We start from the raw sequence: 15,991 nt of genomic DNA, 5'->3' as shown, positions 1-15,991 counted from the left end.
TTCTTTCTTTCTTTCTTTTGTGGTGTGTGTGTGTGTGTGTGTGTGTGTGTGTGTGTGTGTGTGTGTGTGTGTGTGTGTGTTTGGCACTTGTTTCTTCAAGGTAGGGTTTTTCGAGACAGGGTTTCTCTTTGTAGCCCTAGCTGTCCTGAAATTCAATCTGTAGACCAGGCTAGTCTTAAACTCACAGAGACCTAACAGCCTCTGCTTGCCTCCTGGGTGCCGAGATTAGAGGCATGTGCCACCAAAGTCCAACTAATTCATTTATTCCTAAATTGAATAATAAAATGTTGATTTCCACTTTCTGTAAGTATTCTCACAGGACTATGTTATCAAGCTCCATTAAAATTTTTGGAAAGAAGCAAGTATCCACACAGGAAACATGGGAAATATTCCAATTTTACTATTTTTTTTCCATTTTCAATCTTATTTATAATGGTTATAATGATGATATTTACAAACTGGCAGTTTTTGTGCTTAATACATTGTTCCAACAGTTTTGACTTTGCTGAATTCAAATGATACAAAAACAACCCTTCAGTGGGAAAAATGTATCCTATTGATTATGTTAGGTTCAATTTAATTTAAGATTCAAAATCATTTTAATTCATTTATGGCAACATTTTTATGAGCAGGGCTACAACTTCAGACTGTGATTTTTTTCCTGAAGTAACCCAGAAGGTTCAGAACAGCATCCATCACAGGAATTATCTTAGTAAACTCATTGCTGCTAAGAAGTAATGCAAGCAATATCACTTCCTTGTCCTTACCATCCTGCAGAGTACAGTAGTTAATGATAAATAAGTAAGGAGTTATATCTTTCTCCTCTGATGTCCCCATTGTTAATCACAGGTCAGCACGGAGGATTCTACATAGCTACTTTCCAAAAACAGTTCACAAATTCCTCCACCACAATAACGCCATCTATTTTTTTATTGCATCAAGGGGATTTGGTATTTTATTCACTCATAGTAACCCTAAAACTTGGTATTAAAAACTCCACAGTGTACAAAGTTTTAAGAGCTACCTGCTGATAATTTGTTAGATGGGAGATGAGGCAAAAGAGGCTGAGAACTAATGGTTTGTGACTCTCATGGACTTGACATGAACGAAAAGCAAAGGAAACACTCAATAATCTGCTAGAGGGTTAAAAAGAAGAAAAAGAAATTCCCCAGCCCTCCTCTGCCTCTGCTCTCCCGGCCCCTTTGCTCTTCTTTTGCGATTAGCTGAGTCTGAAGGGCATCGGAGTAATTGTTGAACACAATCTTCAATAAGGTGAACATTTTCCTACCATTAGTTGGCATGTTTCGCAGGAAAACCAAAACTTGAGGGGACCATCTGACCAGAAGAAAAACGAGGAAAAAAATGAAAGAGGATGCTATATAAATATTTCACTCTCACATAACTATGCCTGCTTCAGACAGCTAACCTGATTCCTAGAGGTCATTTTGAAGATCTGAATTATATTCTAACATTACTATTTAATGGTAATGGTCCTAGTCAGATAGTGCTGATCAGGATATCATTGTAGTCACTGTGAGTCTACTGTGTGTCAGACACCATGGATAGAAGGGAAAATTTTGTATCTATCCTTTTAACTTAAAATCTTGTAAAAGTTTCATTGGCTGGTGGTCAGATATAAATCTTTTATTTTGCTCCTTTGCTTGTGAAATTATATGAAATCCCAGTTAGTTTCAAGACGCTTAATGGATGTAACAACTATAAGAGTTTTGACGTTTCAAAAATAAAAGCCCAACTTCCTCCTCTGTCATTTGTTAACAAAGTGACACTGACCAATTCAGTTAACCTACAGGATTCTCAGCTTTCTTGTCTATAATATGACACATGCTTACTTCAAGATGCAATAAAAAATGTAAATGAAATTATACAACTAAAGAAGTCATTATATTGCACCTGGCATAAAGGAAGCACAAAGCTGGGAAGAGAAATTACTTTTTATAATAAATATGGTGTTGTTGGTCCCACTAGTATTCCTTTACAAGGAGACAACTGACAAATTTTGTTTCTTTTTTATGCCTATCTTCAAGTAAATTTCCTGACACAAAGCAGGTACTTTGTAAATGCTTTGTAAATGCTTGATCAAATAATGAACTTACAGCTTTTCATTAAGCAAATGATTCCCAAATTAGAAGAACTGAGTAGATTATGGGCAAGCCAAAGAAAGTCACACAAAATTAATGCAGTAATGTGCAAAATTGTGGGGTAAAATTCCTGAATTTAAATACTCAAGACACTTTAAACTTAACCCTCAACCTTGGTACCAAATGAGAGTACTAACCTAGGTTATTGTACTTGAATACTCTAACTGTACAGGTATATCAATGAAAATATTTTACACTCTGCTTTGCAACTGTGACTTTTGCTGTTTTCTGTAATTTAATTAGGCCACTCTAAAAAGATGAAAAAGTGTTCTTACTGGCTTCTAGTATTTTATGGTTTAGAAAGTCATCCCTTTGCAGCTCATGAAGCTATATGATCACACTCATAGTTTGAAAACCATGTTAAACTTTCATACAGAACTCTTTCTGAAGGATAATAGATAATTTTCATAAAAGAAGAGACAGTTATCTTGATTCTATATGTGGCAAAATTTATTTCTTAAGTCATTCTAGTGTTCAGTAGGTTTCCACTGCCAAAAAGTGATCTGGGTCACTTGGCTATGACAATCAAAGGTAGAATAAAAAAAAAAAATAGTATACTGACCCATCTTGATTTGTCTTCTACTGTAAAATCATTTGAAGCACCTCCATGAGAAAACATAATCTGAAGCAATTTACACATTTCTTAAGCTTTTAAAATGATTTCTATGTTTACAAAATTATTAGAATAAAGTCAAAGTTATCGTGGGCCCATTGTGCACCCTGAGGATCAATCTGTCTTCTACTATGGAGCTCCAAACACAAGTTTAAATTCTTTAACTGTTATTTTTTTCTTGAAAAAATATCTTAGGACAATCCTAAATTAAGATTAGAGTATAATTTACATAAGATATGAGTACATTAGATCAACCATGTTGTGGCCAGTATGGTTTTTTCTGAAGATTAAACATTGTAGTGTGGCCAGAAGTGCCCTCTATATTGAGAACTACAAACCTATCAAACTTGTCTTACTGCTTACAAGTAGGTGCTAATAGATCAATCATTGTGGGGCTAACTAAATCGCTGCTTAAGTTAAAGCCTTAAAATACTATTATCTAAGTGTGTATGAGAGAGTGTGTATGTGTTTCTACGTGTGTGTGTGGGTGTGTGTGGGTGTGTGGGTGGGTGTGGGTGTGGGTGGCTGTGTGTGTTCAACAAAAAATGTTTAGCAGTCATTCAACACCAGGAAGCTATTTTATATATATATAATAAGAATCCTTTCAATACTCTGTCTCCTAATCTATGATTCATTTTTTTTAGAAAACTAAACAAATACCAAAGTGGATGTTTCTTACATGTAGAGGAAAATAGCTTTCACTGGAGACCTATCTCATAATAAATGTACAATTCATGGGGCATGTTTTATTTAAAGCCAAAATATGAGACAGCAGAAGCAAAATGATTTTAACACAAGTAATTAATGATTTGTGTCTTCAAGCTATTATTTTTTTCTTTAAAGAACTGTGAAGCAAATGCCTTCTCTGAGTAAAGCACCTTACTTAACACACTTGAAAATGAAAAGAAAAAAAAAGTATAAAATCATATGACTGTGAATAAGTTTTTAATACACTATGGTAGCCACTAAATTTTTAATTTCATTAAAATTTTGGAAATTAATTTTGAAATGTCAGTTTCAAGGCTAAATATGATTGAATATTCTCTAGAAAATTACTGATAGATTTTTTGTTTCAAAATCACAGTTCTAGGTATATAATAATAACTCAAATTTTAAAATTTTACTTTTATTATCTAATGTAAACCAGTTTGATCCAATCTCATTAATAATTTCTAGCCACACAAAGTCATATGCATAACAGGAATAAATACCATCTTTTGCCAAAACTTCTAAAGCTATAACATTACAGAAAGATTTTCCGAATATTTGGTAATTTCTCCTTTACAGTTTTGCTTCTCTCATTGTAGGAATCCCCCTACGTTATGTACAAGAAAAATCATGAAATGTTTGAAGGAAATGACAAGTATGAAGGCTACTGTGTAGACTTGGCATCTGAAATTGCGAAACATATCGGTATCAAATATAAAATTGCCATTGTCCCTGATGGAAAATATGGAGCAAGGGATGCGGACACCAAAATTTGGAATGGGATGGTAGGAGAGCTTGTGTATGGGGTAAGCAAGCTGATTTATGAGATTTATTTGTATAAGCATGAAGCTTCTTTTCCCTTGGGCATGAGTGTTCTTTTCTAGTTTATAACAATGTTTCAAAAATATATCCATGATATTTGAACACTTCCTTATTTCATTAGAAAAGTAAATTCCAAATAACAGAACTGGATTCTGGAGACCTAGAATGATTTTTTAGAAAAAAAAAAAAAAGATAAAATTTAGAATACAGTGTCTTATTCATAGCAAAGAGCCATGAATGAAAAGGAATCAACATTGACTATGAATGTCTTTAGAAAGTTTCGTTACTATGAATGTGTTTAGAATGTTTCTTTACTCTGACTTAAACCTGACAGACCACAGATGCTGCAAAGATCCTCAAGCAGCTGTTACTGGCCAGATTTTCTCCAACAGCATAAAGTTAGTCACTGCTTTAATTAATTGTGTCCATCCTTGTCATCAAACTTTCTCATAAATGTCTTTTAACTATTTCTGATTAACATAGTCTCCCAAGGTATGAAATATTCTTCAGTATTGTTTTTCTTAGATTTTTAAAGCCACAATAAATGTACACTTTAGATCTCTCTCTCTCTCTCTCTCTCTCTCTCTCTCTCTCTCTCTCTCTCTCTCTCTCCTCCCTTCCTCCCTCCATCCCTCCCTCCCTCCTTCTTTAACATATATAACAAAATACAAAAGCTAGACTGTTTTCCAAAGTCGGCCTCTCAGCCGGGCGGTGGTGGCGCACGCCTTTAATCCCAGCCCTTGGGAGGCAGAGGCAGGCGGATTTCTGAGTTAGAGGCCAGCCTAATTCTACAGAGTGAGTTCCAGGACAGCCAGGGCTACACAGAGAAACCCTGTCTCGAAAACAAAACAAAAACATAAATAAAAACAAAGTCGGCCTCTCACACAGCATGCTCTACCCTTCCCCTGAGCAAACACACTGGCTATGGAATGCACACACTGATAGCCAAGGGCAAACCAACATAACACAGCATGGAAGTTCTGCCTGAATGAATATGATCAAGGTCACTCTCTTTTTGGCAGACACTCTTGTGTCAAAAACTGCAAGTTATCAAACCCTGACATGTTCAGAGTTCAGAGTCCAAACTTGGAATGCACAATAAGATTAGTTCATTCAGGAACAATCAAAAGCAGTGAGTGCCTAAACTGTATTAATGAAGTTTTCTAAAAGCTAATTTGTAGTTCACAGAGTTCACTTTCAAAGCTCACTCTTTCTAATTAATCCTCCATAAACCCCTTTGAAATACAGAATTACACAGAGATACATCGTTCTCCAGGAAAAAAGTTGAGAGATTCAAGATACAGGCAAAGTCCACAGAACAAATCACATTCCTGACTAGAATTTCAATGGAATAGTTTCCAAATTCTGCATCTTGTTTTTTTTCTTTCTTTTTTAATTATTTCTTATTACTTAAACAATTTTCAAATTTAAATGTATTTTCATCACAGTCTTCCCTTCATCACCTACCCAACTTTGAGTTCTTTCTCAAAAAATGAACAAAAATCCAATACAACAAACTCTTCAAAACAAAGAAAACAAAATAAAATGCCCCCCAAAACAAAACAAAACAAAAAACATCCCAAACTGAACCTAAATAACATTGAACCCATGACAAACACACACACAGAGAGAGAGAGAGAGAGAGAGAGAGAGAGAGAGAGAGAGAGAGAGAGAGAGAACAAGAGCAACAACAAACAAGACCGGTGGTCAACTACTCTTTAACATAAGGCCTGTTCTCCAGTGGTTGATATACTCAGTGTCACTCTATTGAAGAAAACGGATTCCCCCTCTCCCAGCATGCATAAATGAAAGTTGTTCATCTTTACCCTGATGGTAGGGTTTCATTTATTTCTTTCTTCACTTATTTTTTAAAACATGACAAAATAAAATATGTTTTAAAAAATTATAGCATTAAGATTGTATAAGAAAAAGCAACAGAAAGGAAAGATTCCATGAGAGGACACAAAGAGTTGAGGGGCCCAGTATTTCTCACACTCAGGAGTCGCATAAAAATACTAAGCTATAAGTTATAATCTATAAGCTATAATATATACACAGAGGGCCTGGTAAAAAGTCTTGGAGGCCCTGTGTTGGCTGCCTTGATCTCTGAGTTCATAGAAGCTTTGTTCAGATGATTAAGAGGGCCTTATTCTTCTGGTGTCTTCCATGCCCTCTGACTGGCTCGTACACTCTTTTGATCTTTTCCACCACAGGGTTTCCTGAGCTCTGAGGGAAGAGATTTGACTACATCTAAATTTTTAAACTATAACAGAAGAAACATTTTCCAGAGTACAGTACAGTTGCTAAAACTTCAGCAGACACATGAAAATGATTCACAATGTAAAGCAACCAGTTTAATAACCATGGGACGAAACACCCACTGAGTGATTCAATGACTAGATGAAGGGAAAACAAAGAATAAAAAAATTAATTAGTTTTAAATTAAAAAAATAAACAAAAAATATTTAACAAGGGGTTCATTGACAATGTTGTAACGGAGTTTAAGTTCTGAAGAAAAAAGTGTGAGTAACACTCTGTTCTTAATTTCTACTACCATAAGTGTATTTCAAAAAAGGCCATGACCCAAATTGTTAGAAATACAAGCTGAATTCCTTTACCCAAAATATATGAGCTTAGAAGGCTTAAACTTTCATTTTTGGAGCAGTTCAGATTCTAAGTGCATCATTACTTAGCTATAAATGGTTGGACCTTCTGTCTAGAGTCTCACTGCTGTGAAAAAACACCATGACCAAGGCAACTCTTATAAGGTAAACACTTAATTGAGGCTGGCTTACAGGTTCAGAGGTTCAGTCTACTATCATGAAGGAGGAGCATCACAGCACCCAGGCAGGCACAAACAGGAGAAGACTGGCTTCCAGACAGCTATGACAAGGATCTTAAGCCCACACTCACAGTGACACACCTACTCCAACAAGCCCACATCTCCAAATAGTGTCACTCCATGAGCCAAATATATTCAAGCCACCACATTCCAGTCCTTGGCCCCCATAGGCTTTTTCAAACATATAAGTCAATGGGGGCCACAGGTAAACATAACATAATGCAAATTACAAGTAGTCTAATTTCAGAAGTCCCCATAGTCTATAGCAGTCTCAACAATATTAAAAGTTCCAAAGTTCAAAGTCTCTTCTGAGATGTATTCAATCACTTAACTGTAATCCTCAAAGAAAGACAGAAAACCAGCTGTGCAAACTCCAATCTCTGCATTTCCATGTCTGATGTCAAAGTGATCTTCAGATCTCTGAGAACTTTGTCATCTTTGCTGACTGAAACAAACTTCTTTTTCCTGGGCTGGTTCCACACTTTATTAGTAGCTCTCCTAGGCAGGTATCCCACAGCTCTTGCATCTTTAACATACGGGTCTCCAAGTCAACTTCAACTTTATTTCAATGTCTGGGATCTATACAAGATCTTCTGGACTTCTCCAAAGGGCTTGCATCACTTCTGGCCTCTATAGAACTCTAGGATCTGTTTAACTCTGCTCTACTGCTGCTGCTGTTCTTTGTGGGCATCCCATGGTACTGACATTTCCAATATGATGGGGTCTTCTTCTGCAACTAGGCTTCACCAATAGCCTCTCATTTGCTCTCTTCGTGATGCAAAACCTCAGCATTTTTGATGGCCCCTCCAGTCCTGAGCCATCAACTGCAACTGAAGCTGCACCTTCACCAATGGGCTTTCCTAGCCTTTCACAGTGCTAAGCCTCAGCTGTTCTTCATGACCCCTTCATACATTCAAAAGCAGTACAACCTAGGAGATTCTTACATATTACCAAGTACCAAGGTGACCTTGGCTATCTCTGAAACACAGCCTCTTTGTGATATCACCTCAGTCATGCTGGCCTCTTCTTAAATAACACTAATTTCTAAACTCCAGTTAACCAGCATCAATTGTCCCAGTAATTTCTTATATTCTTGACTCTAAAGCCAGTGCCACATGGCCAAAGCTGCCAAGTTCTACTGCTTGCTTGGGCTAGAACATGGCTCCACTTATTCTATTACCAGCTTTTTGTTTTCCAACTCTGTCACTGCCTAAGATTTGCTGTCCTGGAATTTGGTCTGTAGATTGACCTTGAACTCAGAGATCTTCGTGGTTTGTCTCCTAAATTCTGGGATTAAATGTGTCTACCACCACTCCTGTACTCGAGGTTTTCTTCACTGAGATCTTGCTCTGTCCCTGGATGTCCTTGAACTCAGGGCTTTTATTAGCATTATTACCTTGGATTAAAGTTGTGTACCACCACACCAGGGCCTAAGCTTTGCTGGGTGGGATCTTGCCCCAAGGTCACCACTCCCTTAATTTCATTTAATATCCCTGAACATGGGTTTCAACTCCATTTCACTTCCCGGTGCCCCTTTACTACTTGAACCATATTTTATATTTTTCCTTTCTAAGCTTGCTCATTTTTATTAAAACACTCTTCATAAGAGTGAACTTTAGTAAACACACAACACAATTTTTACCAAGCTTTTTTGAGACTTCCTTTCTCACAGCAGTTAATCTAAATCTCCTCACCTTGGCCTCAGACAGACTCTTCAGACAATGGCAAAAAGCAGCCACATCCTTCACCAAAATTTGTCATAAAACAGTCTCTACACCATATACTGAAATTTTCCTCCACTGAAAGCTCTTGGGCCAGGTCTGCACAGCTCAGATCACCCTCAGCAACAAAGTCTTTCATATCCCTACTAGAATGGCCCATTAAGCCTCACTTAAAGCATTTCACTGCATTCCAAATCCAAAGTCCCAAAATTCACCTCCTTCCAAACAAAAGCATGGTCAGGCCGATTACAACAATATCCAACTACTGGTACCAACTTCTGTCTTAGAGTCTCACTGCTGTGAACAGACACCATGACCAAGGCAACTTTTATAAGGTCAGTAATTATTTTGAGCTGGCTTACAGACTCAGAGTTTCAGTTCATTATCACCAAGGCAGAAGCAACACAGAATCAAGGCAGTCATGGCACAGGAGGAGCTAAGAGTTTAACATCTTGTTCAGAAGGCAAACAGGAGAAGACTGGCTTCCAGACAGTTTAGATGAGGGTCTTAAAGCCCACACCCACAGTGACACACCTCCAAATAGTGCCACTCCCTGGGCTAAACATATCCAAACCAGCATACTACCTGTGAATGTTCTGGACTATCTCTCACGTATCTCTCCTTTAGAGCTCTTATTGTTTCTATATCATTCCTGCACAAGTGTTGTGACCATATTTTATTTGGTAGAAATTGTTTAATTTTCAAAAAATTATGTGAGAGATCATAACACACACACACACATACACACCACTACCATATATATATATATATGAGTTTAAGAAAGATTATATATATAATCTTTATATATATAAATATATATATATATAAATATATATATATATATATATATATATATAAAGAGAGAGAGAGATCAGCAAAACACATCAGAGTAACAGAAAGTTCTGAAGCTATGCTCAGAGAGCAAGGAGGTGCCACAGAGGTCCTTAGTAACAACACACTTTTTTTTTTTCAGCCGATCTGCAAGTATTTGAAGACACCAATCTCTGTCAGTTAATTTGTGCACCTTGTCCTCACATTAACTGTCTTCATGTCTCTTAGATGGCTACCTTTTACTGTAGATTGTACAAAGTCCGCACTTGATTCTCGAGCATAGACTTTTCTCTTTCTTATTCTTAACACATAAACAAATGCCCAGTCTTCAGGGTTTGAAGCAAAACAGGGTCATTTTCTTATCGACAAAATCTGTTCAACAGCAAAAAGACAAGCAATGGGCTCATTATCTTTTGTTTGCTCTTTGCAAATGTTTACTGTAATTGTTAAGCATTGATCATCTTGCTTCACTTACATAAAGACCTTATATACACACCGGGACCTGCTTTATACTCTTAAGGTACTGCCTTCAATCCTTTTTTCTCTCTTCTTTGTATCTCTCTGTGAGTTTGTGTGTGTATCTGTATTTGTTTGATCAAAAGGAGTGAAGGGCACTTTATGGCTCACTGAACACCAGAATTGCCTGTGATGAAGTGAAGAAGTATTTTCTTACTGTCACTCAAATGATGTTTAAGAATAAAAATCTTATACAGCTTCCAAAATAAGCTTCTCACACACTCTAGTCTATGTATCAATGGATGGTAATGAGACGAAGCACACACAACCTTCTAAGCATTAGAACACAAGGTCCACACAAATCTTTACTCTTTATATTGAGCTGGCATCCTTATACCCAACCAGGAGCCTGAAGCTATGTATCAGTGAGTTTAAGAAAGATTGTCTATAGATAAAACTAAAAAATAAAAGTAAGAAGTGTCAGTACTTAAGGGCACTTGATGCTTTTGCAAAAGTGAAACGCCAGAGGTGAGTTCCCAGCACCACTTTTCAGGCTCTGGAACTCCAAACCAACAGCCACCCAGGTCTCTGTGGGAACTGGTCCCTGTGTGCACATGCACATACATCAGAATAAACAAATCATTTAAAAGTGATAGCCTCTCAGGAAAATTATGTGTGTTTAAATCACAATGTGCTTGATTCTATTTTGATGAGAACTATTTTCCTTTTAAATTCAACAAAACTCTATTATAATTTGTCATTCAAAACATGGATTAGTCTTTATGGAACAGTTTATATAATTCTGTTGTAGATTTTTCCAGACTTGTGTCTATGAGTTACTACAGTGTCAAAAACTCACTATGTCTCAGTTCTCTCAAGACAGAGAGCAGGAAATTGGCCATTTAAAATATTTGATCATCAGATAAAGAGTCTGTTAGCACATGCTTATCAAAGACCTGTTAAGGATTTAGTATATAATTTTAGTCACACATTAAAGTAAATAGACAAAAACAGCCCTATTTTAGAGCTGCAGAAAAATAAAATAAAAACACTCAGGGTCACCAAACTCTAAAAAGGGTGACTTGTGATCTTTATATCTAAGAATTAATTAAAGCTTCTGAATTCTAAAATCTTATTTTAAAAGAATATTGGAAAAAGAAAATAAATATGTGTATATCATATGAACCAAATGCCAATTTTCAGATTTATGTGTGTGAACTTAGTTGCAATACGTTGTCCACAGAACAAGGGTTATTTGATCAGGTAAACACTGATAACCAGGCAGTATCTGTAAACTTGGAAAAGATGAAGATCATGAGTCTAATACCAGCCTAAACTACAGAGGAATTCTGTCTGTCTCCAAGAAATGAAACAAAATAACAACAATAATAACAAAACAAAACAACAAAACTAAACCAACCAACCAAAAAACAAAACAAAACAAAAAACCTTGACAATTAAAATAGTTCTATGCAATTTAAGTAATATCTCATGAGACAAAACCACTACATGTTTTATTAGTTTGTAATTGGAATTAATCACTGTTGGCACTCCCAGTGATTAAAAAAATTACATGACTGATACTTTGCTGACCACTCTACTACTAACTGCATCATGAAATCCACTAACTTGTGTATTCCCACGTGTCTTTTCTCTTGTAGAAAGCAGAGATTGCCATTGCACCTCTGACAATCACGTTGGTGCGAGAGGAGGTCATCGACTTTTCTAAGCCTTTTATGAGTTTAGGCATCTCTATCATGATCAAAAAACCTCAGAAATCTAAACCAGGAGTGTTTTCCTTCTTGGACCCTCTGGCCTATGAGATCTGGATGTGCATAGTGTTTGCATACATTGGTGTCAGCGTGGTCTTGTTCCTAGTCAGTAGGTTTAGCCCATATGAGTGGCACACAGAAGAGCCTGAGGATGGAAAAGAAGGACCCAGTGACCAACCTCCCAATGAGTTTGGCATCTTTAACAGCCTCTGGTTTTCCCTGGGTGCCTTTATGCAACAAGGATGTGACATTTCACCCAGGTTAGTATCAAAACTTCACTAGGTCTCAGAAATTCTGATTTTTCTCCACAATCTCTTTCTGTATCTTCCTTTCCTGGAGTCAAAACATTTTCTAAAATGCAGGAAAATTTTCAATTCTCAGATCATCCTAAGTAATATATCACTATTTTTTTCTAAGCTACCACAAAAGATGGATGCATCACAGAAAGTAACTTCCTCAACAAAAAAGTCATTATGCAATCCACTGCCACTCCCCAGAATTATTTTGTAGTATGATTTCATCCAATGACTTGACAAGTGTTAACAAAACTATAGAATAACACCCACTTTCATGGTATCTCCTCTCCAAAAATTGTTGCTTTGTCTGTTACTATGATCTGTCATCAAAATTTGTGTTGAATTTAACACAAGAAACTTGAGGCAAATCTTTGCTGTGGGGATTCTAAAACCACGAATCTGTATGGTTCTTAATAGATGTGTATGGTTTTTCACAAAGAGATGTACAGAAACTGAGCATAAGAGAAAGATCTGACCATGTAAACTCCGTGCTAATTTAATAGCTCTGTTTCTACAAGAGGAGTTGTGATTGTGATTTCCTTTGGTGCCACTCAGTTATTGCATCACCAAAACTCTAGATCATTACATGAAACATGCTTCATTTCGCCCTTGGAGCAACTAAATGTATACAATGCAAAATATTGGATGTTATATATATTTGAACATATATATGTTTAGGGGTGTGTGTGTGTGTGTGTGTGTGTGTGTGTGTGTGTGAACATATCTGTTCCCAAAAGAAGGCCTTTTGGACCCAATGCATTAGAAATTCAGACAACTCAGAAAATGGCAAAAATCTGCTTAAAATTTCAATAACAAGCCGGGCGGTGGTGGCGCACGCCTTTAATCCCAGCACTTGGGAGGCAGAGGCAGGTGGACTTCTGAGTTCGAGGCCAGCCTGGTCTACAAAGTGAGTTCCAGGACAGCCAGGGCTACACAGAGAAACCCTGTCTCGAAAAACAAAAAAAAAAAAAAAAAAAAAAAAAAAAAAAAAAAAAAATTTCAATAACATAGCACTCAGAGACAAGTAGGAAGAATCAGGGCAGACCAAGTTTTTTGAAAAGAAGATTAAGTCAATATTAAGTTAAAATGTAGCAGATGCCAAACTTCAAATTGCAAACTATCTGATTTAAATTAGCAAAGAAGTTTGGGGCATAGAAAATTCTAAGTGACTCTTTACACAAAACAAAACGTGTTTAGGACTACGGAGATTTCTCAGAGGGTAAAGGTGCTTACCACCAAACCCAAGGATCTGAGTTCAATAGCTGGAAATCACCCAGTAGATGAAGATAAATAACTCCCTCAAGTTTCCTCTGGCCTCTTATGTATAGCATAGTGTAGATGAGCACATGACAATACATAAAGAAAACAATGCAATTTCAAAATTTAAAACTATTTGGCATGAATAGTGATTTGCCTACCAATAGTACCAGCACTTAGGAGGCTGAGGTATGAAAACTGACCAAGTATAAGAAAACGTTGCTATATAGATTCAGGCTAGCCTGGACTACATAGTAAGAGAGCTCATGCCTTGCTGGTAAGAATGTGTAAAATTCGGTATGAGCATTCTTTCCTGCATTTTTAAAATTTATATCACTTTAACTTTCCTTCTGTGAGTTATAACTCATGTGCACATTCTTAGTAGACATTGTTATTTCAACATAAAAAGTACCTTTAGGACATCTGCTCAGCTCAAAGGTAGGTCACTTGAGACTCAATCTGACCTACATGGCATCCAGGAGCACTCAGATGGGCTCAGTCTCTGGGCACTAAGGACTACATTCCCTTTGATATCTGCCAGACAGGAAAGTTTCACATTTCTGCCAATAAAAATAATAAATTCAATTTGTCATGTCTTCAGTGACACTTGCATTTTAGTTATAATGTAAAGGACATCATTATTAAATAGACTAACAGAAAATAGCACAATATTTGGGTTTGAAAGGGGAAAACTGTGTGATTTTCTCCATACTTAGATCCCTGTCCGGTCGGATTGTTGGAGGCGTATGGTGGTTCTTCACTCTCATCATTATCTCATCCTACACTGCTAATCTGGCTGCATTCCTGACAGTGGAGAGAATGGTCTCCCCCATAGAAAGTGCAGAAGACCTGGCCAAACAAACAGAAATTGCCTATGGAACACTTGATTCGGGATCAACAAAAGAATTCTTCAGAGTAAGTCACAGGAAAAATAAAAGCAACTTCATAATTATGAATTCTGGACAACGTTTGTGACAGTAATATTATGACCTAAACTAGGTTAAAAGATGCATTGGCAACAGCTGAGTTTACTACTTAGTATGTCCTCTCAGGTTTTTATAATCATAATTTTAACTTGCCAACACTGTTTCACAACAAGAGGAACCCTTTCTAAAAAATAACAGTAAAAAGGAAACTAAGGTAATGTTATATAAAACATGATTTACCAACACTCCTGTGTTACTCATTCTCTGATGGTTTTACTTTAGGCAAGCTCAGTATTTTGAGGCCAACAATATAAAAAAGGAAGGAAACATTTCTGTTAAAGACTACATTTAACTTGCTGAATTCGACCCCAAAAACCTCAGTGGCAGACTATGCTGTTTTCTGAACTGAATTAGTCTGTATGTTTTCTTTCTTACAAAATCCTATGGACAAGCAAAGGACCTCCTTAACAGTTGTTTGGGAAACTCTGCAATGATGACTCTGGGGACCTTGTTAGGTTGTATGGGATTTATATTTGGTGACTTTTGTTTCGCACTAAAATGTTTCAAAGTGACACTACTGTGTCACACATGCGGATGAGGTTCCTTCTGCTCTCTATCACTGAAACACTGGTTTTGTTTGTCTGTCCGTTGGGTTTTACTTTTTCAGGTGTTCCATTTGGGAGTTAAATTGTTTTTAACCTTTTTGAGATTGGGTTTTATTTTTGTTTGTTTAAGTTTAAAATGTAACTGGTTTGGCTGTGGGATATTTTCGTTCATATGAGTTATTATACTTTGTCTTTATCCATCCATCCATCTCCTTCCCCTACTGTCCTCCCCATATCTCTCCACATCCCCTTCCTATTTGTCTTCTCCTACCTCAAATACTCCCTTCTTTCCTGTGAATCCCCTGCTAGTTTGTTTCTTCTTCGGTCTACAATAATTACTTAGCAATTAGTACACACAGGTATTGCAAGATCATTTTTCTAATTAGGGACAAAATATTAAAGGGTAGCTAAAATGACATTTTCATAGATATCAAAGTAGTAGAAATGAATATATTTTGTATTTAATATTAAGTGTTGAGACAGCAGGTGGTAAATTATTTGGAATGTGAGAGATGTTCCACTATTTTCTAAGCTTTTTATTTGAGAACAATAATAACTTTCATATTTTTAAACAGTATCTGAGAGAATTAAATATGTAATTTTCTCACTAGCTTGAAAATAAACAAACCAAATGTGTGCCAACTTTAAATTTACCCAGATTGACTGATGTGCCTTTTAAGAAAAGCATTTTTATTTTCATTTTGGTTACATATTACAGATATTTACATAAATTTGAAAGAACAAATCACTCAAAGCTTAAAACAAAGAAAACAATGAGCATTGTGCTTATTGTTGATCATTACCCACAGTATTACTTAAAACTTCAAATGTTCCAAAAATATTTGTAATTTTTTCTGAATTGCTAAGTATTTTCCTGACAGAAGACTTTATTAACAATATCATACAGATAAAGTTATTCAGCCAAGCATTCTCTTAACTTACTGAAGAGGCAAGCTTCCTGATTTTTGCCTGGAAACTAATCT

General features: G+C 36.4%; 1 protein-coding gene across 14 annotated transcripts in view; it reads left to right on the top strand.

Moving 5' to 3' along the window:
- Gria4 (glutamate receptor, ionotropic, AMPA4 (alpha 4)) overlaps window positions 1–15,991 on the top strand; it is a 378,342-nt gene that overhangs the window by 319,937 nt on the left and 42,414 nt on the right. For all 14 annotated transcript variants that reach the window (XR_379085.2, XR_001778798.2, XR_001778797.2 and 11 more), the window contains exons 11-13: window positions 4,080–4,286; window positions 11,814–12,184; window positions 14,194–14,392. Coding sequence is in view for 8 of the 14 variants with exons in the window: in XM_006509844.3 (XP_006509907.1) it covers window positions 4,080–4,286; window positions 11,814–12,184; window positions 14,194–14,392 (777 nt within the window). In the remaining 6 variants the exon portion in view is untranslated. The remainder of the gene's footprint in view (window positions 1–4,079; window positions 4,287–11,813; window positions 12,185–14,193; window positions 14,393–15,991) is intronic.

The sequence above is a fragment of the Mus musculus genome, chromosome 9 (genome assembly GCF_000001635.26).
Source record: "Mus musculus strain C57BL/6J chromosome 9, GRCm38.p6 C57BL/6J".
NCBI lineage: Eukaryota > Metazoa > Chordata > Mammalia > Rodentia > Muridae > Mus > Mus musculus.
Note: the sequence above shows the minus strand (reverse complement) of the source record. Positions and strands in the feature narration are given on the sequence as shown.